Source organism: Coffea arabica, chromosome 11c (genome assembly GCF_036785885.1).
Source record: "Coffea arabica cultivar ET-39 chromosome 11c, Coffea Arabica ET-39 HiFi, whole genome shotgun sequence".
NCBI lineage: Eukaryota > Viridiplantae > Streptophyta > Magnoliopsida > Gentianales > Rubiaceae > Coffea > Coffea arabica.
The window spans coordinates 4207144-4234284 of NC_092330.1; the positions used below are offsets into that span (position 1 = coordinate 4207144).

The 27141-nt window shown below is 33.8% G+C and overlaps 1 protein-coding gene and 2 long non-coding RNA genes across 4 annotated transcripts in view; all 3 read left to right on the forward strand.

Annotated features, from left to right (window-relative positions):
* Positions 1-1278: 1278 nt before the first annotated feature.
* LOC140016368 (uncharacterized) lies at positions 1279-8549 on the forward strand. The gene is made up of 2 exons (XR_011822752.1): positions 1279-1418; positions 8507-8549. It is a non-coding gene; the product is annotated as an uncharacterized lncRNA (long non-coding RNA).
* A 3676-nt stretch (positions 8550-12225) lies between these two features.
* On the forward strand, positions 12226-14495 carry LOC140016367 (uncharacterized). Its single transcript, XR_011822751.1, has 2 exons — positions 12226-12579; positions 14122-14495. It is a non-coding gene; the product is annotated as an uncharacterized lncRNA (long non-coding RNA).
* Positions 14496-19735: 5240 nt separating this feature from the next.
* The window catches only part of LOC113715712 (TATA-binding protein-associated factor BTAF1-like), a 28534-nt gene continuing 21128 nt past the window's right edge, over positions 19736-27141 (forward strand). For both annotated transcript variants that reach the window (XM_027240002.2, XM_027240003.2), the window contains exons 1-6: positions 19736-19871; positions 20569-20782; positions 21031-21125; positions 23662-23879; positions 23989-24043; positions 26443-26524. In XM_027240002.2, coding sequence (XP_027095803.1) covers positions 20731-20782; positions 21031-21125; positions 23662-23879; positions 23989-24043; positions 26443-26524 — 502 coding nt within the window. In that variant the 5' untranslated portion in view covers positions 19736-19871; positions 20569-20730. The remainder of the gene's footprint in view (positions 19872-20568; positions 20783-21030; positions 21126-23661; positions 23880-23988; positions 24044-26442; positions 26525-27141) is intronic.

Below are 27141 nucleotides of genomic sequence, written 5' to 3' on the forward strand. Positions count from 1 at the left end.
AGTAGAACTGTAGCTTTGTTGGTTGAGCTTGTGCAACAATATAACAAAGACCCAAATTTTCTTCCCTAAAGTTTTGCTCAACACAGTTATATAGCCTTGCCCCAACTTGAAATTGACCAAAAAATAGAATGAAAACAAAAACTTCAAAATGAGGCCTCATCTAGTTTCTATAGATCTACTCGCATCCACTAGCAATTTATTCACCCTTCTTGTTGTGCTTCCTTGCATTCCTCTAGTTCTTCAAGAACCTGGGATCCATCCCTTTGGTGGAAAGTGTGGCAGTGCTTTCTAGACTTCTTGATGCCATTTTTCTGAGCCTTATAAGACTACGTATGAGCATTGGAGTGGATAAGTCAACGTCATCTGGTTATGAGCATTGGAGTGGATAAGGTAACATCATCACTGGTGGAATAAGTCTTGTGTTAAGGGATTCAAGTCATGTTTGCTACCTTGCAATAGAGATTTCAAAAATACTCATTACTTTAGCTTCCCACCCGTAGACACCAAAATTTTAATGTTTATTTAATTCAATTTTAAATTTATTCTTTTATTTTTATTTTATTTTATTATTATTTATTATTATTTTCATTATTTTATTTAAAGTTGCAAAATAATAATTGATGTTTGTTTTTATTTTGGTACATTAAGATTCACCATTTTCTTTTCGTTTTAAAACATTTTTTGCACTAAATTTCAAAAAAAGAAAATTCTTAATAAAAATTCATTTTTATCTTTTTCAAACTCAGTTTTTGCTAAGTGAAATGACATTTTGTAAAGCAATTAGAAATTAACATTTATTTATCATAAATTGGTTTTGAAAAAGAAAAATACAAAACAAAAAAATAATATGAGGCACACATGCAATAGGGCCAAGTGGGGTGCATGCAAAAGAAACAAGTGTCCCTATTTTTTTTTTGGACACCACAACAAAGGGAGGGGGTATGTGGCAAAACACTTGGAGGTTTAGGAAAATTTGAAAAAAAAACAACAAGAAAAAGGGGAAAGGCTTGGCGGCTGGTGGGAGAGGGAAAAAGGGAGGAAACCAAGCAAGAAAGGGCTGCAGGAAAACTAGAGAAAAATGCAAGAAAGAAACAAGAGAAAGCGGAGGCCGAGAGAGGATTTTTTCAGCAAAAGAGAGAACTGAACAAAAAAAAAAAAAAGGAACTGAGAGAAGGAAAAAGAGAGGGTTTCTGAGGGGAAGAGATAGAGAGGAACCAAGAGTGAGAGAAAGAGGGAGAGAGTGGAGAGTATATCTTTGGTTTATCTTCTTCCAGCCATAACCAAGAGAGTGGGAAAGAAAACAAGGAGGAAGAAGAGGGAAATCTGGTGCTATTCTTCGAGGAACAGAGGGACAAAAAGCTACCGTCACTTCACTGGAATCCACTGTCAACGCCGACAACCATCACTGGAAGAGCAGTGTAATGATTTCTGTCTCCTTTCTTACCTTTAATTCTTGTTAGTAAACATCTGCAAATGAGAGTTGTTGGTCTGTTGGTTCCTCACCCCTTGCTTCTAGTAAAAATTTCTCATGTTTCTCTGATGTTTATCTATGTTAGGATATAATTTCTATTGTTGATGGGGGGAGTTTGTTTGGGTCTGCTATTGCGCAATTAATGGAGTCAGTTTAACCTCACTAATACATCCGACATGTTTAAGGCTGCGACGTAAATTTAAGCCAAGGAAATCAGTCCGGTGAAATTCAGCGTGTATGTGAAAAGAGAACCCATGAGTGCAACCGGAAAGTTGAGAGAGACAGTCTATTTGCTGCTGTTTCCTTGCACTTTTTCTGCATTTTTATAGTCCCAAGTTACTTCATTTTTGCTGTTTACTTGCATTTTTAGGTATGGCAGCGTCTGATGGTTCTTTCTTTGACTATCATTTATCCCTAGAACACCATTTCCTCCTCCTAAAAGCGAGGAACTTGTCTGATGCTTGGTTTTGGCTGTATGATGTGTGCATGAGTTTGAAAACAACATCTTGGTTCCTCCCTGTTTTATGGCATGATAGCGCCAATCCATACAGAAATTCTGTTTTGATAACCTGCTATGCTTAGGGACAAAAGCCATTAGATTTCTTTCATGCGTGAAACAAGAGGGAAGAGAATCATGAGTTTTGGGGTTTATTGTCTAGTGCTTTTTTTCTGATTCGAGTCTCTGGTTGCTTTGTTTTCTGGAAATTTTGGGTCAAAGTTTAGCAAATGTTCAGGTCACTTTGTTGCCTTTTGTGTCTAGAAACTTGTTGAATCTTTCCTCTCTCCCTCGTCTCAAGTTCTCGCATATTATGGTTGAATAAGTTAGGATTTGCTTGAGTCACTTTGCATGAATATGTTTCGGCTGAATGAAAACAAGTTGTAGAAAGAATGGTGGCTGGGAAATTGAAGAAGCATAAGCTTGTTCGAAGCTTTGCATGAGAAACTTTCAAAAATTACACCTTAACCCCTTAATGTTTATCTATTTGTGTTATGGTCCAAAAATTTTTCTATTTGAACCAATTTTACCCTTTCTTGACTTCATGCTTTTTTTTCCATGTTTTATGGTTCATTGGGTAGATTAATTCTGGAATTTAGGATAGTTAGAGTTAAATATTATTACTTAATTTTTCTTTGTTTGAATTTTGTAAAAAAATAGTTTAGACTTGGGTAATGTTTTTGTTTGGAGTTTAGTGAGAGGGGTTTTGATTTATGTTTGTGATTTTTATTATTTGGATTTGGTAGGTTTCATCTTAAGCCCTTAATTTTAAGTTATTTCATTTTAGACCCCTAATATTTGTAATAATAATGATTTGACCTCTCAAATTTCTTTAATTCTTTCAATTGGGTTCTTGTTTGTCTTAATTTGTTGAATATGAGTTGTTTACCTTCATTAGAATGCCTTGATTGATTCAATTTCGTGTTTATTTCTATTTTTTGTGATTGTTTGTTAATTAAAGTGATGCCTTGACCTTTTTCTTTGTTTTGGAGAGTAAATAAGAAAATTTTATTTCATTAGATCACCAATTCAAGGGAGGTACACTCTACTCCTTTGTTTTAATTTTACTTGATCCTATGTTCTCCTATGTGACTTTATGTATGTAATTTCATGTTTTTTTAATGTTTTTTATTTCGTCTATTTAGTTATTCATTTCATTTGTTCTAATTTTATATATTCATTTTAATTTAATTTTTGGTTATTGGAGAGGCATTAAATGCCAAATTGTAATATAGCCTTTTATTTTATTTCATTTCATTCTCTCCCCTTTTATATTGTAGTTAGGGTCCCCAAATGTAATAGTTAGATCTTTGTTCGCTTTATTTACTTTGTGTGTCTTGCATGCTTGTGTGTTTACGTGTTACTCGCTTTCTTAGGAACTCGCATCTAGATATCATGCTTATGTGCTACGTGCTATATGTGATTTATGTGTTTATTTACTTTTATTATATTTTATATGATTTATTTTGTTATAATAAATGCATGACGTCACCACACTAGTCCAACGCTAGTTGTGACCATTTTTTTTTCGATTCCACACTAGTCCAATGCTAATCGTGACCATCTTTTCCGATTTCTCACTAATCCAATACTAGTGAGAACTTATAAATATGGGTTAGTATAACGCTAGACTCTTAAAAATCATCCACGCGCTAAATCATATTTGTGTGACAATCACTACATTTTCATGCATATTTTCTACTTTGTAGCGTTTTTTTTCATTTTGCATGACATTTCCCTTATATATATATATATATATATATATATATATATATATCCCTTATCTCAGTCCCACTATATGTATATTTCTATCCCATATTTTCCCTATATGCATATTTCTTATCCTTATGTGTGAAATATGACATATAGACTTGCATTATATTTAAGAATTAGAATTAGATTAGATCATTTGCTTGATTAGATAGGAAAAATATCCCTCGAATATAGGATATGGACGAGTATGACCTTTTAGCCTTAGCACATTCGTATTCCCTCTATAAAAGGGAAAATCTAGTTGTGAATATTAGTTCCCCGCACCCTTTATGATGCATTCCTTTAGGTCATGTATATTTGTATATTATTATTTTCTTTTCTTAGAATCTCATATTTTTGTATATTCGTAACCTCTTCAAAGAGTCACTCTTGGGCATCACAATTAATGTGATTTGCACTAATTAAGTTTTGAAGAGATAATCCGACCCCCCGATATCCTTGTAGGTTTAGGTTTTGCATCCATATAGTGACATCCAAATGCGATAAATTCTTAGATTAAAATAAGAAAATTTTTGACTAAATCACGCAACTAGCCTTGATTAGGTTAAAAGGGTGCTTCTAATTTTATTCTTGCCTTTTCTTTTTTTAAATGTGACTACCGACCTCTTTTTTATTGATTTTCACAGACTTAGAGTCGTTTAAAAAGGGTTTTCTCTACTTTTTCTTTAAAAAATTCATTTTAGGTGACTTGATACACCTTAACTCAATACCAAGTGTCAACTCCTATTTTTCATTAAAAATCCTTTTTAAACTATTATTTTTGAGTCAAAATCGTCGCATTTTTTAATCCCATTTAGGCCTATTTCTTTCTTTATTTTCTAAAAATCAAAAACTCATTTTTTAAATAAAAAATTAATCAAAAAGTCATTTTTTGTAAAACCTGTAATTTTACTCATTATTTTTCATTTAAAAATGGTGCGCAACAACTTGGCGACTCCACTGGGGACTTAGAGAGTCCGATTATTTGATTTAATCAATCTTTTTTTTCTTTTAACCTTTTTATATATCAATTTGGAAGTTTAGAGTTGCGTTTTTCCTTTTTTAGGGTTTTCTTGCATTTAACACGCGCAATTATCTCGATATCCGTGTATATGAATAATATGCTTATCTATTTCATTTACTTATGTTTAATCGCACTTGCATCTTAAGGGAGGGGGGTAGCCACTCTAGAACCTTCACCCGCATTTAATGGTATTCAATCTCTCCTTTCAATAGAGGTATTTCATACGTGCATACGTTTTACTTTTATAATCCCTCATTTCGTTTTACTTTTAGTGGTTGTCACACCATTCTACCTCGTTGGGGTTAGAATAGATCCACTTAGACATGTTGCCATGGCACGACGTGCGCGTAACAATGTCCGAGAGATCACTCGAACCACCGACTCTTAGACTTTGGAATTGATGACCCTTCGCCTTTGGTCTGAAGGTTTGGGGGTCTGAAGTTTTATCGAGTCTAGATGCATTAGTATGCCCAACCTCATGCATTCATATTAGAGATCGCCTAGAATAGAGTCAGTCTTACCCTAATTAGGAACACTAGGCATGAAAGGAGGGATTCTACCTTTCTTTCCTTACTTCTCTTTCTTTTTGCCTTCTGTATCATCTAATTGCTTGACGTGTTATGTGTTATTTGTTGAACTAACATTTCATTTGCATTCACAAATATTAGAAAATTAGAGTTCTGGCGTGGTACTCTTTTAGAGCCTACCTTCTTAAATAGGTTCTGTCACGTTTAAACTTTGATTCATTGCATTTGTAGTCTAATAATTGCATATCATTTTAGACTTACCCCAGCATATAAAGGGGTCCTTTTTAGGTCATGTTTCATATTTAATCACTTTGATAAGGTGGCATCATACATAAACCATAAAGGGAATCTCATATTAGGAATAATCCACCCTTTTGTCTCGGATACTTAATTCAAAGAGACTTGCACGTTTATATTTTTGTAGCATCCAGAGGGGTAGTGCACAAGGTAAGATAGAATCCGATCATTTTCATAGAGAGATCTTTTGTACATTAGAATATGAGCCTCTAATACTCTTTTTTTTTGGCCCATTTTATTGAATTCGTAAAATTTTTTGCAAAAAGGATCTTAAATTGAATAAATTCATAAATGACTCCTCATTATTGAGACAATAAATGAATCAAAGCCAAAATTTTGATTGTAGAAGGCTCATAGCCTAATGTGTTGGCACCAAAAGTGTCAAATTAGGGTTTTTATCGATTAGGTGAGCCAACCCATTTTAGCAAATCATCAATTTCATTCAACCCATTTGACCAATTAGGGTTTCAATGTCAAATTTCAAATTGGGAAATCTAGTCGATTTTGAGAAAATCATCCATTGCATCCAGTCATTTGGGGTTTTGATCCATATTTCACTAAGAAAATTTGTCAACAAATTTCAATCTCTCCGATAGAAAGTTCTTCAAGATCAAATCGGTGTGTTTTTACAAATTATTGTGTCAATCAAAACAATCAATCCATTCGGACTTTACCCTTGTTCTATCAGGCTAAAAATCTCCCGTAGTTCAATTTGCTAAAATTTTCAAATCAAATGGCAATAAGTTGATCAGATCCATCAGGCATTGTATAGTGCCTACCCTGAAGGATTGCATTTTCCTACTAGACCAACCCTTGGCGTAAAAAAGGTCTCCCAATAGGGCATGCATGCGAATTATCTCAATATATACTAACTCGCGTCTTTTTCTTTTTCTTTCTTTTCTTGCTTTGCCAATAGCCGGTAAATAGATGATGCTAAATAGGATTTTCTAAAATGTCAGACGTTTTTCAAATATAGCTACAAGAAAAAAATCCATCGTCATACGATCTTGCAGTCGAGCTTTGAGAAATCGTGTAAATATGAGCGCACATCGGAATCATCTGATAGATCGACACGGCACCTCCAACAGATGCTGTAAATTTGGGAGCTCAATTGAGCGAGATGTTACACAAATTAAATGAATTGAGCGTGAAGATGATGGTCTAAAGGCGCATGATTGACCAATTGGTTGTTAGTAGTGGTGGTGTCCAGCATGATCCCTTGTCTATTGGCCAACTTGAAATAGAACACCAGCCACCTCCTTTATTCCATACCCAAGTTGCTTTCGTGTCATCTTTTGCAAATATGCCCGAAGAGACTTTCACCTATTCCGTTTCCATTTTTTCATATACTTACCCCATAACATTCAAATTAACCCAGCTAGCATTCAAATGTCTCGAAATTACCCGCCAAATATGTCAATTGACTCTCAAGTACCTCATCACATCACCACTGAGCCATTCATATTGGATACTACTATGCAAGAGAAGGTGAAAATGGGTGAATCCTCCGCCCCAATGGACAAAAATCTGTTGAAAAGATTGAATAAATTTGATGAATTCATGAGGAAAAGCCAAGGAATGAGCAAGTCTGGAGGTTTAGACTATGATGAACTATGTCTTTTTCTAGATATGCAATTGCCTTTGGGTTTTGAAACACCCAAATTTAGTAAATATGATGGAACTGGCAATCCCAAGACGCATCTTAGACTATTTGCAAACAAGTTGGGAAAGTCAATAGGTGATGAAAGTTTGCCTATACGTTTATTCCCAGAGAGTTTAGAGGGAGATGCTCTAAACTGGTATTCTAATTTGAAGCCTGAAGAAATCAGAACATGGTTGGATTTATCAACCGCCTTCGTGAGACAATACAAGTACAATTGTGAACTTGCTCTCACAAAAACTACGCTTGAAGGCAATAAAAGGAAACCATCTGAAAATCATAAGACATATGCCAAGCGATGGCGAAGACTGGCAGCTAAGATGGAACCTCTGATGACCGAAGAGAAAATTGTCTGTACTTTCATTAAAACTCACGACCCACCATATTTTGAGGAGATTTTTCGCATGATCGGGTGTTCATTTGCAGCAATTATTAATAAGTTGGAGGAGTATGATGAATATGTCAAAGCAAGAAAAATCGTTAATGTATCGGCTTTAAAATTACAGTTGGACGCCTTGTAAGGTCAGAATAATAACAGAAGGGAACCTCAACTCAAGAAGAAAGAAGAGAAAACTGCTTTTGAGTGGGACCAAGGACCGTCTTCAAGACCTAGGTTCCAACGTTACCACACATATTCATCTCACTACCCAAACCAAGGCCATGTTTACTATACTACTGTAAATCACTCTCGCCATTGATCAAACTATGCAAGCCTACCTACAATGCTCTTCCCAATATCTCAATCCAACCCTCAAATTTGACTTCGTCTACCTTATAATTCCAGACCTGCTCCAAGACATGATCGAACCAGGAGATATAATGTTAAAAAAAAAAAAAAAGAACAAGGACCGAGCACAAGTACGAATCCTTTTCCTGAATACAAGGGCACCATCACAGCATTTATCCCCAATGAAGAAATTTGAAAATCCTGAAAGAGTCTGAATTAGTGAGATTCCTCCCTCTTGAAGAGAAGTTTAAATAAATTTGGGGAATTGTTTTGGTTAAAATCAATGAAAAATCGTTCATATGTGTGTCTTTTATTTAACTATATTTTTTGTAAATAGTTTTCAATCAAGTGATTTTTGAAAACACGTTTCGTTTATCAAGTAACATGATATTAAGTTTGATTTTTTTTCTTGAAATGTAATAAAATGTACAGTTTTATATGTACTATGACTTACACATTCTTTTCAGATGGTACAAAATAAAACTCCCTGACCCTTTGGATATTACAATTCTGAAATTTGATGGTTGTAATCTTGATACCGCATGAATGTAGGAATAGCGAGAAAGTATCCGAACATACTTCAAAGATATTCAAAGGAGGAACTCAAACCGAATAGGGATCAAGATGAAGGAAATAAAATTAGTGGTCACTTGAATAAAAAGCAGAAAAAGGAAGTTGATGGAAAGCAGTGTCAAGAACAATAATCTTTATTTGATGAGAAGCAACCAAATGCAGTCAAAAGGAGCGACTTGTGCTTACAATAAAAGGGTCAAATCGTGATTATTCAAAAAAGAGACAGCATGACTAGTCGAAAAAGAGACAAAATGTTGAGGCAACTATTATCGGTACAGGATTGGAAAGGATTTGTTGTCAAAAAAAAAGAAGAAAAGAGGGAAAAAAAAGAAAAAAGAAGAGTATTGTCCGGCGGATCACTTATGTTTCATAAATATGAATAAATAGGAGTCTTCCTCAATCAATTAATTCAGATACATGGAAGAATTTCGTATTAATGAAAGTTTCCTTTCAGAGTTAATGTAAGGAACGGAATAAAAGTCAGACCCTTTTCTTTTTCAATCAAACATTTTATCCCTAGTTACTTCTTTTGAACTTTCAGAATGATCATTTAACCCCTAAGAATCGCAAACCCCATACTAGGACAATTTTGAATTTTAACAAAAGAAAACTAGAAAAGAAAGGAAAAACTTCAAAAGATGATAGGATGGCAGAAGGCCGAAAGAAAAGAAATGAAAGAAAAGAGAATCTCGATTAAGCATAAATTGGGGCAAATTTTGAAAATTTCAAAGGAATGGTAGAAGGCCGAAAAAAAGGAAAATGAAAGAGAAGAGAATTTCAGTTGAAAATAAATTGGGGCAAGTTTTAGTTTAACCCTAAAATAGGGTTGATGCAACAATGCAATTTCAAATCATTTAAACCACTTTTGAAATCTGCTTTCAAGACTTAACTTTTCTAAGCACCCCACCTGACCCCATTACAAAAATCGAAAGTCCTGACTTCTATTCTTTATAATATCTCTATCAAGAAATTTTCTAATTAATTGGCAAATGATGTTCATATACTGATACCAGAAAATTTTTTAGATGTATTTTTGAATTGATTAGGTGTGAGGGACACTACTCATTATGTGAAAATCCGCAATGACGCCTTTAAAAGAGAAAAGGAGAAAGAGAAAAGAAAATCAAGAAGGAAAATAGGAAAAAAGAGAAAGAAAAAGGAAAAACAAAAGGATGGAGAATAATCTTGGTGAAAACCAGAAATGACGCTAAGGTAGGGTTGCACAAAGAAAACAAAGGTGACTCAGTTCATTGGAATTCCTTTTCACATTGTGATTTTTCTGCTAGCATTGAATTTCAGACGGACGATATCCAAAGGGTCAAACGGGCCACTTTGTTAAAGGCCAAAGCATTTTAGTCATCAACATAGATTGCTGGATTTGTAATTCATTTCTCTAAAGCCATCTTTTTCTTTCAATGCAAGTCGATGGTTATTTTTTTCATTATTTTGATTTTTGACATTTTTATATAAAAATTCTTTGGGTGTTGCATAGTTGCATTTGTCTCATTAAATTTTATCAGATGATAATTTTCTCAATTTATCGAAAGGTACATATGTAAAAGTTTTCATGTTAAGTTAGCATTGAAAACTAAGGCAACTGGGATGCAATTTGCGGTGCAAGGTTGGGTTTTGCAGCATCGAGAAAAAAATATCAAAATATTCATATTTATACGTTTCTCGAAAGCCGGATGGATCGAATGGTGGTGGCATTATTTTGATTGTTTCACATAGCAAAACTGAAAAAAATTATTTTTGTAATAAAGTCATGAAATATCGCCCAACAATTAAATATTCAGGGTTCAAATAGAAGAGGAAGTGATAATCAAAACCTTAAGGAGGAGCAACACTGCCATAATATAAAATAAATGATTGGTTGTACAAAAATTGATTCAAATTGGGGCAATTTTTGAAAAGATTTTTCAGGTAAGTATTCAAGAACTTTTTCATACAATAACGTGTCTTTTATCTCCGTTAGCATCGGATTTAACCCACTAACATGTCTTCTATCACCGTTAGCATCGGGTCCAATCCACTAATATGTCTTTTATATCCGTTAGTATCGGATCCAACCCACTAACGTGTCTTTTATATCCGTTAGCATTGAGTCCAACCCACTTACGTGTCTTTTATATCCGTTAGTATCGGGTCAAACCCACTAACATAGCTTGTATCACTGTTAGCATCGAGTTTATCTTACTAACGTGTTTTTCTGTCACCGTTAGCATCGAGTTTATCTCACTAATGTGTTTTTCTTTCACCGTTAGTATCGAGTATATCTCACTAACGTGTGTCGTGTTTTTCTTATCATCGTTAGAATAGAGTTTATCTCACTAACGTGTTTTTTCTTTCACTATTAGTATCGAATATATCTCACTAACGTGTGTTGTGCTTTTTTATCACTGTTAGCATTAAGTTTACCTTACTAACATATTTTTTTCTTTCACCGTTAGTATTGAGTTTTTTTCACCAATGTGTGCTGTGTTTTTTTATCACCGTCAGCATCGAGTATATCTCACTAAAATATGTCATATTTTTTTATCATCGTTAGCATCGAGTTTATCTCACTAACGTATTTTTTCTTTCACCATTAGCATCGAATATATCTTACTAACGTGTGTTTTATTTTTCTATCACTGTTAGCATTGAATTTACCTCACTAACGTGTTTTTTCTTTCATCGTTAGCATCGAGTTTTTCTCACTAACATGTGCTGTGTTTTTCTATCACCGTTAGCATCGAGTTTATTTCACTAACGTGTTTTTTCTATCATCATTAGTATCGAATTTATTTTACTAACATATTTTTTCTATTATCGTTAGTAGCGAGCTTATCTCACTAACGTGATTTTTTATTATTGTTAGTATCAGATTCATCCCACTAACGTGTCTTCCTACTTCCGTTAGGTTTGGATTTTATCCCATTTACGATATTTTATTTTGAAACATTTTGAACTAATCACTTTGTTTTGCATGACAATAAGTGTGTTGAACTAATCACTTTATTTTGCATGACAATAAATGTGTTGGACTAATCCCTTTGTGTTGTTTGATTTAGTTCGCCATTGGAATAACGCAAGTAAGTATTTTGGTGTCTACGCCTTTGTCTTGAGTTTTCTCGAAACTCAGACAAAGAGGGGCAAGTTATAGATACCAAAATTTTAATGTTTATTTAATTCAATTTTAACTTTATTCTTTTATTTTTATTTTATTTTATTATTATTTATTCTTGTTTTCATTATTTTATTTAAGGTAGCAAAATAGTAATTGATGTATGTTTTTATTTTGGTACATTAAGACTCATCATTTTCTTTTCTTTTTAAAACATTTTTTGCACTAAATTTCAGAAAAAAATTTCTTAATAAAAATCCATTTTTATCTTTTTCAAACTCAGTTTTTGCTAAGTGAAATGACATTTTGTAAGGTAATTAAAAATTAGCATTTATTTATCATAAATTGGTTTTGAAAAAAAAATACAAAATCAAAAAATAATATGAGGCACACATGCAATAGGGCCAACTGGGGTACATGCAAAAGGGACAAGTGTCCCTATTTTTCTTTGGACACCACAACAAAGAAAGGGGATAGGTGGCAAGACATTTGAAAGTTTAGGAAAATTTGAAAAAAAAAACAACAAGAAAAAGGGGAAAGGCTTGGCGGCTGGTGGGGGGGAAAAAGGGAGGAAACCAAGCAAGAAAAGGCTACGAGGAAACTAGAGAAAAAGGCAAGAAAGAAACAAGAGAAAGGAGAGGCCGAGAGAGAATTTTTTCAGCTAAAGAGAGAACTGAACAAAAAAAAAGGGAACCGAGAGAAGGAAAAAGAGAGGGTTTCGGAGGGGAAGGGAGAGAGAGGAACCAAGAGTGAGAGAAAGAGGGAAAGAATGGAAAGTATATCTCTGGTTTTCCTCCTTCCAGCCATAACCGAGAAAGTAGGAAAGAGAACAAGGAGGAAAAAGAGAGAAATCTGGTGCTATTCTTCGAGAAGCAGAGGGACAAGAAGGTACCGCCACTTCACTGGAATCACCATCATCGCCGACAACCATCACTAGAAGAGCACAGTAATGATTTCTGTCTCCCTTCTTACCTTTAATTATTGTTAGCAAACATCTGGAAATGAGAGTTGTTGGCCTGTTGGTTCCTCACCTCTTGCTTCTAGTAAAAATTTCTTATTTTTCTCTGATGTTTATCTATGTTAAGATATAATTTTTGTTGGTGATGGGGGGCTTTGTTGGGGTATGCTATTGTGCAATTAATGGAGTCGATTTAATCTCACTAATACATCTGACATGTTTAAGGCTGCGACGTAAATTTAAGCCAAGGAAATCAGCCCGGTGAAATTCAGTGTGTATGTGAGAAGAGAACCCATGAGTGTAGCCGGAAAGTTGAGAGAGACAGTCTATTTGCTACTGTTTCCTTGCACTTTTTCTACGTTTTTACAGTCCCAAGTTAATTCATTTTTGCTGTTTACTTGCATTTTTAGGTATGACAGCATCTGATGGTTCTTTCTTTGCCTATCATTTTGTCCCTAGAACATTATTTCCTCCTCCTAAAAGTGAGGAACTTGTCTAATGTTTGGTGTTGGCTGTATGCTGTGTGCATGAGTTTGTATACAACGTCTTGGTTCCTCTCTGTTTTATGGCATGATAGCGCCAATCCATACAGAAATTCAGTTTTGATAACTTGCTATGCTTAGGGACAAAAGTCATTAGCTTTCTTTTCATGCGTGAAACAAGAGGGAAGAGAATCATGAGTTTTGGGGCTTATTGTCTGGTGCATTTTTTCTGATTCGGGTCTTTGGTTGCTTTGTTTTCTGAAAATTTTGGGTCAAAGTTTAGCAAATGTTCAGGCCACTTTGTTGCTTTTTGTGTCCAAAAGCTTGTTAAATCTTTCCTCTCTCTCTTGTCTCAAGTTCTCGCATTTTGCGGTTGAATAAGTTAGGATTTGCTTGAGTCACTTTGCATGAATATGTTTCAGCTAAATGATAACAAGTTGTAGAGAGAATGGTGGCTAGGAAATTGCAGAAGCATAAGCTTGTTCGAAGCTTTGCATGAGAAACTTTCAAAAATTACACCTTAACCCCTTAATGTTTATCTATTTATATTATGGCCCAAAACTTTTCTAATTGAATCAGTTTTACCCTTTCTTGACTTCATGCTTTTTTTTCCCATGTTTTATGGTTCATTGGGTAGATTAATTCTGGAATTTAGAATAGTTAGAGTTAAATATTATTACTTAATTTTTCTTTGTTTAAATTTTGTAAAAAAATAGTTTAGACTTGGGTAATATTTTTGTTTGGGGTTTAGTGAAAGGGGTTTTCGTTTATATTTGTGATTTTTATCATTTGGATTTGGTAGGTTTCATCTTAAGCCCTTAATTTTAAGTTATTTCATTTTAGATCCCTAATATTTGTAATAATAATGATTTGACCTCTCAAACTTCTTTAATTCTTTCAATTGGGTCCTTGTTTATTTTAATTTGTTGAATATGGGTTGTTTACCTTCATTTGAATGCCTTGATTGATTCAATTTCGTGTTTATTTCCATTTTTTGTGATTATTTGTTAATTAAAGTGATACCTTGACCTTTTTCTTTGTTTTGCAGGGTAAATAAGAAAATTTGCCTTCAAGGGAGGTACACTCTACTTCTTTATTTTAATTTTACTTGATCCTATGTGCTCTTATATAATTTTATGTGTGTAATTGCATGTTTTGTTTTGAATGTTTTTATTTCGTCTATTTACTTATTCATTTCATTTGTTTTAATTTTGTATATTCATTTTAATTTAATTTTTGGTTATTGGAGAGGCATTAAATGCCAAATTGTAATAGTTATGTTATCATTTCATTTCATTTCATCCTCTCCCCTTTTAGATTATAGTCAGAGCCCCCAAATGTAATAGTTAGGTCTTTGTTCGCTTTATTTACTTTGTGTATCTTGCATGTTTGTGTGTTTACATGTTACTCACTTTCTTAGGATCTCGCATCTAAATATCATGCTTATGTGCTACGTGCTATATGTGATTTATGTGTTTATTTGCTTTTATTATGTTTTATATGATTTATTTGATTATAATAAATGCATGACGTCACCGCACTAGTCCAACGCTAGTTGTGACTCTTTTTTTTCAATTCCACACTAGTCCAACGCTAGTTGTGACCCTTTTGTCCGATTTTTCACTAATCCAATGCTAGTGAGAACTTATAGACATGGATTAGTCCAATGCTAGATCCTTAGAAATCATCCACGCGCTAGATCATGTTTGTGTGACAATCACTACATTTTCATGCATATTTTTTACTTTTAGGGTTTTTTTTAAATTTTGCATGACATTTTCCTTATATGTATATCTCTTATCCCATATTCCCACTATATGTATGTCCCTTATTCCATATTTCTCTTATATGCATATTCCTTATCCTTATGTGTGAAACATGACATATAGACTTGCATTCCATTTAAAAATTAGAACTAAGTTAGATCATTTGCTTGATTAGATAGGAGAAATATCCCTCGAATATGGGATATGAACGAGATGATTTTTTAGTCTTAGCACGCTCGTATTCCCTCTATAAAAGAGAAAATCTAGTCGTGAATCTTAGTTCCCCGCACCCATTATGATGCATTTTTTTAGGTCATGTATATCTGTATATTATTATTTTCTTTTCTTAGAGTCTCATATTTTTGCATATTCGTGACCTCTTCAAAGAGTCACTCTTGGGCATCACAATTAATGTGATTTACATCAATTAAGTTTTGAAGAGATATTCCGATCCCCCGATATCCTCAAAGGTTTAGGTTTTGCATCCATATAATGACATCCAAATGCGATGAATTCTTAGGTTAAAATAAGAAAATTTTTGACTAAATCACGCAACTAACATTGACTAAGTTAAAAGGGTGTCTTGGATTTTATCCTTACCTTCCCTTTTTTCAAATGTGACTCCCAACCCTTTTTCTCTTGATTTTCGCAGACTTAGAGTCGTTTAAAAAGAGTTTTCTCTATTTTTTCTTTAAAAAATTCATTTTAGGTGACTTGATACACCTTAACTCAATACCAAGTGGCAACTCCTATTTTTCATTAAAAATCCTTTTTAAACTATTATTTTTGGGTCAAAATCGTCACACTTTTTAGTCCCATTTAGGCTCATTTCTTTCTTTATTTTCTAAAAATCAAAAAACTCATTTTTCAAATAAAAAAATTAATCAAAAAATTCATTTTTTGTAAAACCTGTAATTTTACTCATTATTTTTCATTTAAAAATGGGGCACGACACCACCAGCCATAGGTTTTGAAATTTTCAGTTAGTTTAATTTGAGGGGGGTAAGAGTAGAGCCCATCAGGAGCATCACCAATAGGAGGTGAATAAGAACCAGAAGGGAGCAGGAATGGGCCATAGATCAAATTAGGGTTGTAAGGATTTTGGGGATTAGAAGAAGGAGAAGAAGATAAGGGTTTGAGACAACAGTAGGAGAGGATAGTGAAGAGTGATTTGCTATTTTTTTAAAAATTAATCATGTGATGTGCATGACTAATTCCGGCAAAAATTCGAATAGAAAAGTGATCATGGACCAAAATTAATCATTTTTATTTGTTAGGAACTAAAATTATTCATTTTCATTCTGAGGGACTAAATTTTCTTATCAATGATATATGAGGGACAATTGGTGCTATTTTCTCTAAATAGTAGGACAAATTTTAACGCAATCAAACATGTGCAATGCACATGATCTTTCCTAGTGTTTCCAAAATATGTAAGTGACATACCTAGATTTGCTTGTGTTATGCAAATGTGGTTATATGTTTGAAATTAAAGTTTTGATTAGAGATATATTTGTCTTAATTTTGTCTTCTGTGAGTTGGGAGTTCCTTGAAATTAACTTTGTTTGCTTCACTAAAGGAATAAGATTTTAGAAATGCGAGATCAAGGCATAGTAGATGTGTTTATTGTTAATGAATTAAAGTAGCAAGAGAATGCAATTATTGTGTGAAGAGAAGGAAATTATGAGGAAAAGTATTCATTATCAAACATTTGAAGGACTAGAATTATTTTTTATGATGTTCAAACTTTGAATTTCAAGGTAGAAAATGTATTAAAAGCCGAATCTTCCTTTTATGTTGCAATTTGAAGGAAAAGTTTAATGTTGATTTAACTTAGTTTGTAACACTAACAACAATTATCATGTGTAACATACTTGGACCATGACTAGTTCAGTTGAAATACTAGACATTCTTATTATTTGCTATCAAGTTACCAAAAAATTTTAGCCAATCATATACTTTTTAATAGTGGACAAATAATTTCTAAACAAGTATTATTGTCTCGACTTTACAATTTTGTATCAAATGCTAATAATTTCGACTTAATCTTTATATGAATTATGACTAATATTCCTGTAATTAAAATTTACAACTTAAGACATGTTGGAATTTAATTTGAAAGCTTTTGAAGTTTTATGAATAATGTAAACAATATCCAAAATGTAATCAATTTATATAAACCCTTTCTAAGAGAAATATGTAAAACAAAATATCAAATATATAAATAGCATGAATTTTTTTTATCCTCCTATCTCTCCCATGCCCTCCCAATGCACAATTTACCCTCCTACCGCTCCTATGCCCTTCCTACACCCAACTACTGAGAATAGGATTTGAACACTGAATCTAGTAGTGACAAGAATTCTAACAGTCCTTCCTTAGTTACTAGATAGGTAGCATAACTAAACACTAAAAATTCAGCAAAAATAAAATACAAATATTTTATTTTATGTCATTAGGACCAGAACAAACCAAGAACTTCAAAATAAGAGATGAAAGTACTGACCTAAAGAAAATGAGATTTTACAATAGCAAATTTCCCATGACATAAGAACCAACTAGCAATTATCCTAACATTAGATGAGAAAACATAAACTCAAAATTAACAAAATAAATGAAAATTTTTGAAAATGTATAGTAAGGCTGCTCGGGGAAGAAAGAACCTACTGCAAAAGAAAAGAGCAAAATCAATGACCAAATCCAAAATTCCTACAAAAAAAAGAAAGAAAAAAAAAAGCTATATAGCAAGTAAATGACTCATAGACCATGATGTTGAAATGACAACAGTATGAGCAAAAGGTGAAATAAGTAGAATATGAGGTTTGTAACTTCCTAGTCAAATGGCTGCAAAAAATTTTTGAATGTTGAATTGGATTATATACATTTATATCCTCGCAATTAGAAAGAAAAGGAAATAATTGACCACAATCAGCCTATAAGGGTGTAAATGAGCTTTCTAAGTATAATTTTGGAAGACTCCTAGAGACAAAACTTATTATAAAATGTATTACATATCTAAACACACCAAATATTAAATCAATTGTATTGCCAATGAATTGTAGTAATTGAAAAAAAGAATTTCTCCAATTTGGAAGTGATCAACAACTAAAACTATATACATATAAATGGATTAGATTAGAGTTAAAAATACATATATACTAAATTGAGGGAGGGCTAGGGAAGCGTTGGGTGGTTTGAAGGGAAAAAGTGTAAGTGAATGGTTTCGAATTAGAACCCTCGTACTCACACTAAAAAAAAAATTAAAAAAAAAACCAAACTGAATGGTCCATCTTAGTGATAAAGGGTTACACACTAAATAAACTCCAAAACCAGCTCTTGTAGCATTTGTACCAAAAGTTTCAATATTAGATCATGTGGGCTGCTAAATTGTCAAAATCTATACCTTGAGAAAAAGACAGAAAAAATCTTTACCTTAGAGCAAAAGTACTTTTTTGGTTTTATATCCTAACTATACATATAAGAAGCACTTGCACTTTTTATTGTTCACCAACTTTCATCCTATCACTTGTGCTTTGAAAGCTTGTACATGATTTCATATGATTACTTTCATTGTTTCGAACACTTGTTGGATGTGCCATGGATCAGAGGCCACGGAAATTGTTCAGTGCATGTGCTACTATTTTTCACTAATTTACTTTGCTGCCCTCTTTAGATCCTTTCTTTTAGTCTGCAGGCAGTTTATCATTGGTTTTTTAGTCATTTCCATTGGATTTGATTGGTAGTTAATTACTAGACACCATAGTGGATTGTGAAATTATTCTTTTGCCCAGACAGGTGGTATTTTTAATGCATAGCTTTATGGTGAATTTGTGTCTTTTAGTAATTTCATATGAGATTATGGTGGATTAGCTTTTGGAAACCATAATTTGTACCCATCACAATAGGTCTTGTCTGCTGCCTTAGTAGTCTATGCTTTTGCATGAGTTATTTTCTTCTATTCGGATCATCATCTCATAGTTGCTTTGCTGGTCTCTGGAACTTTGTCCTGTTGGTATGGTATATTCTTTTTTTTTATTGCATATTTTGCTGTTTGTTTCTCAACATATTTTGTTGGTCTTGGGCTAAATTTTATAATGTAGTTTTTGCGCTATGTTATCATTTACTGTTTGTTTGGTTTTCACTCCTTTTGTAGTTTTTTTTTGAGTTTGGTTGTTTTGAAATTTTTTGTATCCTTTATACTTCACTATGTGCATATGAAGAAACCATATGAACAAACTATAGAAATGTACACTTCTACTTCTGACACTTAGACCAAAGAGTTTTACTACTACAAATTCTTCACAGGCACCACCGCCCGTGCATCCCGTTGGAGTCCCTACTAGTGTGTGTATGTGTGTATATATATGTATATATAGGTAGGATTTTTCTATTTTTTTTACCTCACCCAAGTCAATTTTATATGGCCCACCCACTAATCAAAACCCATCTAGGAACCCTATTTACCATCCTCCAATAAACTCTTAGACTTCGTTTGGGAGTTGAGGATTTGGACAGAAAAGAAAGGGAAAGAAGAGAAAGTTTAGTTTTTCTTTGTTTGTTAGTTTTAAGTAAGAAAGAAAAGAAAGGAAATGAGAAAATTTAGAAGGATGAATAGTAGCTAAAACTTTTCCTCCCAAATTGGACGGAAATGGAAAGAAACTTTGAAAAAACTTGTTAAAATTTTTAAAATACCTATTTTGTCCTTAAAATGATCTGGAACAAATATTTAATGACTTTCATATCCAAAACCATTTCACTAATTTTCAAAACTCCCAAATAACATAACAATTCCTTCTCTTCTCTTATAACCTAAGTTTTTCCTTCTTTAGTTTCCTATCCTAAGCTCCCAATCTATGCCCTAAGCCCACTGGCCCAATCCCAATAGCCCCTTGCCCACTTGTCGCACCTAGAGTCCAACCCAACTGCTACCTCCCCAATTCTTCTCCAACAAAACGTCCACTCTCCTGAGCGATAACTTTCTCCTTCGTTCTATCGAGGGTTTTTGTGGAGACAATTTGGCCTGAAAAAATTGGTATGCAGATTAATTTTTCTTTGTTTTTTGGTGTATTTTAATTTAGCATTGATAATTTTGTCCAATGGATTTTGCTTGTCGATTTTTCTGGGATGTTTTCGGGGAATTTTCATTGTATTTTCGTTAATTCTAACAAAGCAGAAACTTTCGTTGATTTGGTCCTGATTTGAACGACTTAGACGATTCAGGTGTTGTGTGACCCACTGAGTTGGCACACCGCGAATCGTCTGAGTCGGATGCAGCCAAGTTCCCATGACAGCTCGTCCGAGCTAGCTCTTACTCAGACTGGTTTTGGAACCATGGTTTTGTTGGTGTTTGGTAGGAGATTATTTAGAAAAGAATATTATAGTTTTAGAAGAACGTTTATTGAAAGCATTTTTCTGGGAAAATTTTATTCACACAATGAAAATAGACATAGATACAAATGTTAATTTGTGGATAAGAATTTCTTGCTTAATATGCTGAAGAATTTTTGTTGTTTATCATCATATGAATCTAAAATTTGTTTTAGATTCTTGTAATCATTACGTGAGCTACACAGCAGTCACATTTTTTTTTTTTTGGTTTTTAGTTGATACAAAATATTAATTTGTGATGGTGGAGATGTGGTTTAGTTTATGCAACGTGATTTTTTTTTTCTGGGAAAAATGATAGTGTGATTGGTTTTTTTTTTTTTTGTGATAAATTGCTCAATTAGGTAATTTATTGGCGGTGCTGGTAAAATGTTGTTGGTGGCATGAGTGACGTGCAAATGGTTGAAATAAATTCCCAATGTTGTCCGTGGTTCGCCGGGTATTGTTTACTATTATTGAGAATTTAATTGAAGTTATGATTGAGGTTAAAGAATTGGAGAACGAATATGGCTCAGCAACAATCATCACGTCTTCACCGTCTGCTTACTTTGTTGGACAGTATCCTATGGTTCATTTTCTGCTGAATAATGCTTGGTCTACGTTTACATTGAATGCAAGATATTATGTGTTTATCAAGTCTGTCTTGCTGATATCAACTTGTGGATGCATTTGATTTTAATTCTGGGCTGGCATTCTTAGGTGTATTTTTCTTTGGCTCTGCTTTATTTGATCTTAAAATAAAAAAAAAATTCAATATGGGTTTCCATTGGCTATTTGGGATCTGTGTTTCTTTAACAAATTTTAAGCGGGCTCGACCCAAGCGACGAGGTTTACTGCAGCTAAGCAAATTGGGGAAATTGCAAAATCACATCCACAGGACCTGATCCCTCTGTTGAGTAAGGTACGTATTTGATTTTCAAAGTTCATATGCTTTTTCAAAGCTAGTCATGCTACTTTTTCCTTATCATTCATCACCATATTTTTTTTCTTTTTAGTATCATCTTTTTGCATCTTATGTGTTTTCAAAATATTCTTTTAAATGGATTATAGATATTTTGGTTATGCTTTTGTGCCTTGTTATATTTCTTGCCCTGGAAGCAAGTGACTTATGAATGTAGTGATTTGACAATTTTTTGCTTCAATCGTGCAAGTATCAGTTTTTCGTATGGAAATATCCTTCTTGAATTTTTGGACGCCTTTGTCAGTTGAATAAATGGAGCCCCTTGTAGCATAAGCTTTATTTATGGCAAGGCACTTGACATCTGACCATATTTCAAGCAAAGAAATCCTTTTGCCTGGTTAGCTTCATAGCACATACAAATCAGTAGCCCCCATTTCAAACAACATTGTACTGTAAAGTTGATACATCTAGAATTGATATTTGTGGCAGTAGGCACAAGTACTTGAAGGGGTCTTTCATGTCGCTTCGTAATTTTCCAGTTTGCCTCAGAATAGGTTATCAATGGTTGCATACACATTATACGTATAAGCAAGTGGAAGAATTTGGTTTGGAGTAATGGTTGTTAAGCTTAATAAGAAAGAGAGGAAAGTATGGTGAGGTATACTGTTATCACAGTTTGCAATAGTTGGATTTTTGAAGAGGAATAAATAAAGATTTTAGGTGTGCTCAAAGATGTAAATTGTCATTTGGAAACTGTTCAGCAGAGCTCCTCGGAGCTGTAGCCTGCTGCAGAATTGTCTACCTGTGACTCCTGATTTTTTTTTTTTAACAAACTCACTCAAGTATAATCTGATACCCAAGAGTTGTATTTCCAGTAAAAAAGTTGTTTAGTAAAATAAGATTTGTGTTGTCTTAGTATGCAAGCCTCCTGGATATAAACTTATACCGAAAAACCCCAAAAGACAACAAAGCTTTGTCACCAAAGGGAGTTATGTTCCATAGGGATTTCACAAAAGTTAGGCACTGCTTTTTTGTTTAAGGAAGGGAAACATGAAGACATGATAACTTATTGAGAAAGTAAAGGAACACGTGCGGAAGTGGCATTCATGTTCCTTGTTTCCATATACATTGAAGTGTAAGAAGGAAATGTAAACAGATTTTTTGAAGAGGAGAAACGAAAAACAAAAAACAAAAATGAAAAGGAAAGGTATAGATATGAATCAAAAAAGAAAGGAAATGCTAGATACATCATTTGGACGTACGAAGGGAAAAAGTTAAAGCGACCTTGTGTCTTTGGCCATTGATTTAAGAAAATAGTAAACCAGAAACATTATCAATTTAATTTGAAATATATTTTCTGCCTCCCCCTGCTCTTTTTGTTTTCTAAATAAATGCAAAAATTTCCTTGAAATGTTGTTCTAAATAAATTTTTGAAACCATAGGTAAGTAGTCATCCATTTTTACAGCAAAAGAATCCCTCAACAGTTTTCTCCTGTGATATGCCCTGTACAATTGGTTTATCTTTTAGATCATACGTTATACAAGCTTGATTCAGGCGGCTTTTCTTTTTGAATGTTCAATTTATTTCAAGCAAAAAATTTGTTTTATACATTATAGGACAGTACATCTATGCCCTTTTTTTTCCTACCATTTGCTTCCACATTTTAAAAGGAAACATAAGCTGAACTTCAAAGCTTAAGAATTCCTATATTCCCTTCCTTTTCCCCCTCCTTTGTTAAAAGAAACTTGAAACACACAAGTTACCTTGTGGTTCTCCTTTCCTTCTCGGTTCCCTGTTTTCAGAGGTGTGTTTAAACAAACTAATTTCAAATGAAAATTTTTCTTATGTGTAACTACATGTTTTTGGTAGTAAAAGCAGTGATACTCATGAAGCTGAAAATCTAGTGCTCTTTTGCTATTGACTTGTGAATACAGATGATAATTTTATTGTTTGTTTTTACAAGCAATTGTTGTAACACTATCTATTCAATTGAAAGTAAGGTATGCGCTATATATGTTGAGGTTAAGTTATTTTATGTTACAGGTATTAACATAAATAATTCAGTTTCTTTCTTGATTGAGGTGTTATGGGCAAAGCTTGACAATTGTTCTTGTTTATTGGATGAAGGGATTATAGTCAAATTTCGATTGTTTTCTTAATATGTTGAGGTTTGAATCTAAAATTTCCTCAATCTGGATTCTTTTTTAAGGTCATTATCTTATGCAAATTTTCAGCTAGCTAAATTTCATCTGAAGTTTGAAATTTGTCAATAATCAACAGCTAAAATTAACAGAGCATTTTTAATTATTCATTTACATTTTGGTTTCTTTCTGAAGGTAAAAATTGTAAAAATTACTCGAATGATACTGAATAAGTGTCTCGGAACTTAAATATGCCTGTTTTGTACCTTGACTTTGTAGTTGCTATCTTTATGGAGCCATTCTGTTGTTCATTTTCTCTTTCTTATGGAGTGAAGATAGTTACTTCTTTCACCAAAATAACTCATTCAATTTGGTAATGCTCGAATATGTGTAGGTTTCTCAATATCTTTGTAGCAAAAGGTGGGATACTAGGGTTGCTGCTGCTCATGCCATTGGAGCAATTGCTGAGAATGTTAAACACACATCTTTGACTGACATAAATTCATGCCTTGAGATGAAGATATCAAAGTTGGGGGTTTCTTGTCCTGTTGGCGATGTGCTAGCATGGGCTTACTGTTACCCTAAATTTGTAGCAAATGCTTCATTTAGAAGGTCATTGTCTTACCATAGTTTTTCCTTGTTATGCCTATCTTTTATTTGGTTGTTATAGTTTTCAAGCCATTTCAATGCAATTAAGAAAGAAAAATTGCACTTTTTGCAGTTTTGATCTGAACAAAGTATTGGAGTTTGGAGCTCTATTGGCATCTGGGGGGCAGGTACTTTTAAAATTGTTTTCCCATACCTTGCATTTCTGTATTTGGAGTCAAACACGACCATGGTTGTGATGACTTACAATTACTTTGCATTCCTCTGTTTTGTAGAACAAATTGATGTGCCATTGTTCCTCATTGGCTTTTCAAAAGCATAAACGCCTGGGAAACAAGTTTACCATGAGAAAGATACTTAGCTTAGCTGTTAAAAAAAAAAGCTAAAACAGTACATATGCTATTTTTGTTTCATCGTTACACTAGTGGGCCTTATTTTCCTCGGAGCTATAGGGACTCCGCATGATGGGTCTAGTTGAAACTGGAATATTTTAATATTAAAAACTTATACATATGACTTCTTATTTTCTGATGAACAACAATAGACAAACTGTGTCATAAAACTGTCAACTTATGATTGTTGTACCTTTAGTTGGGTTTGATAGGCATTTTAATAGTGTCATGTTATCCTGTGAAATATCAATGGTCAAATCTGGTTTCTTCTTCACCTTTTCTTGTTCAGTCAAGTATGAACAGGAGAGGAGAGGTGGGAGCCATTTGTATTCATTAGAAGTTCCAAAGAAAAATACATCCTTGTTCTGAATACATGATTTAGGGGCTGGTTGATAAAAGGGTTTTGGAATCAAGAATTGGAATCACTACCATAATTGTTGCTTGGCGAAGAGGCATGGGGATTGAAAAGTTGGAATGAAATCTAGAAATCTGGTGACTCTCCATTGCTAACCATATTGTGAGCTTTTGGTTGATTACCAAAGTTGACTTCCAAATGAAACACAAAAATTTTTTAAAAAAAGCAGCAATTTCTTCTCTCCCAGATATCTTCTGCTTTGGTACTTATCTGTCCACCTTTCTGTATCTCCACTGCCATCTCTCCCTCACCATCCCTCCCTTATAATACACCACCATATTCCACCTTCTTCATTGCCACTGACATCTGCCACCTCCTTGCTTGCTCATCTTGCGCTCCCATCAAGCAGCAAGGAAGTGCCGTTAAAAGCATGACTAGCAGCAAAAATTTCGATCTAGTTACGGCAGTTGACAAGACTTCTGGTGATGAGGTTTGGGGGTGATTTTGACCGTAAAAAGTATTTACCCCTTCTCGAGCCGAAGAAGATGATGAACATTCTGTCATTTTGGATATCTAGTTTCAATTTACATCTATCTTTGATAGGAAAATCTGAAAATCTTTGGGTTAAATATGATTTCAGGAGGTTAAAGTAGTAATTAGGTCTGAATTTCTCTCAAGTTTGAAAGTTGATTGGTGGTGGTCAAGGAAGAAACGTTGTCTGTCAATGGCCAAAGCGGGTGGAATGTGCAGGAAGGGGGAAAAAGGGGGGAAAAAGAGGAAAAACTGTTAAAAATATAATATCTTATTCTGATACCCAAACCTAAAATGATTTTCCCAAGAAATAAATATTGTAATGATAACTTAAGGCTATACCCATGCTAATTATTTGTGTATGATACCAATTCCAATTCCAATTCTAATTCCAATTCCAATTCCAGAGCATGAACCAGGCACCCCTTAAATCTTCATATTTTATTACAAAAAGAAGTAGCTCCTGAAAAGGAATAGGACACTCTAGTTAGTTTAATATTTCCTTAACTTGAAATATTTGAGTATAAGACTAGGCATGATGTTAAGTGTACAAGACCTAGTGACATGGATTCCAGAACAGGTACCAAATTTTATCATGAACGCTTGTTCCATACATTTTAAAGTATGGGGAACTCCAGTCTGTGTTGTACTGGTATTTTTGTGTCAGTGGCCTGTCCTTTGTAGCTTTTGCCAATTTTTGGAGCATAAATCATGCAGGTGGTTAGTTTTGCTTTTGGAAGTCGTGCCATTTCTTTTCTGCCATGTACAATAGATAGTTGTACCCGGGGGGGGGTCTCTTTCTCAGCCTGCTTCGGCAATACTCTTTATGGATCCAAGTTGAATTAAACTTGTATTAAGAACTTTTACATTGAAAATATTGCTAAAAGGAAAATTTACTACTAGAAAACGAGAGGGAACATTGTTTGTTTTGGAATTGAGATGTGATTGGTTTTATTTATTTATTGTCTATATGTTTTACCATATTCATCCATTGCACCATTACTTTGTGGAGCGGGAAAATGACTTCTATCATCTATAACTTGACATCATGCTCATGGTATTCATTGTGTCATGTCCTGATCCTGGTCATAACAGGTTTCGCCCCTTTTATGATCTAACTTGACATGCATACTTTCGAATTGAGATGTGATTGGTCTCAATCTTCTATAACTAGACTGGGTGCTCATAGCTGTTCTTACAACTTGGAAGAGATAGCACCAATATGGGTGCACTTGCTTCTTGTGCTGATTTTGACCTCCTAATCTGAATTTCCATTTTCACATGATTTCAGGAGTATGATATTGGGAGTGAGAGTGGCAAGAATCCAAGAGAGCGATTGGCTCGACAGAAACAAAATCTTCGGCGTCGTCTTGGTGAGTTTGCAGATATAATTTCTCTTGTTAAATCTGTGTTCTGAATTAGTATTGTTGCTTGTTTATTTATTGCATTTTCTAGGCCACAACTAATGACTTTGAGATAGTACCACTTTTGAATCTCTATGGTGATGTCAGACTTTGGCAGCTTGATGCCTAGTGTGAGTTTATGCTACTCTTTCTGAAGAAAGCTTCATTTCAAGTTAAGCGGTTCTGCAGTTCTACTGTTGACCAAAAAGCACTCCAAAATATATCGATAGATGTCATATATTCTCTCTTTTGGTATCGCTCCTAACCACAGTAGCACAAGGGAATAGTGATGGCTCAGTTGGATTTTGCTATGTTCAGGCTTTGTACATTGTTGAGTTATTTGTACATGAATATTTCCTGAAATGGTACTTAGTCATCTGTGACTAGGCAACAATTGTAATGGCCAACTTTGATGCATGAGCAAGATACAAAAACACACTAGAAGTAAGCCACAGGTTTTTTAACTAAAGAAATGAAAAGGAAAGAGGTATAGTACACGGTCCAACAGAAGCATGTTTATACATTTGTACATTCCCTTGTGCATGGACGTTCATATTTCTTCAAATGGTGCTGGGAACTTGTGTATT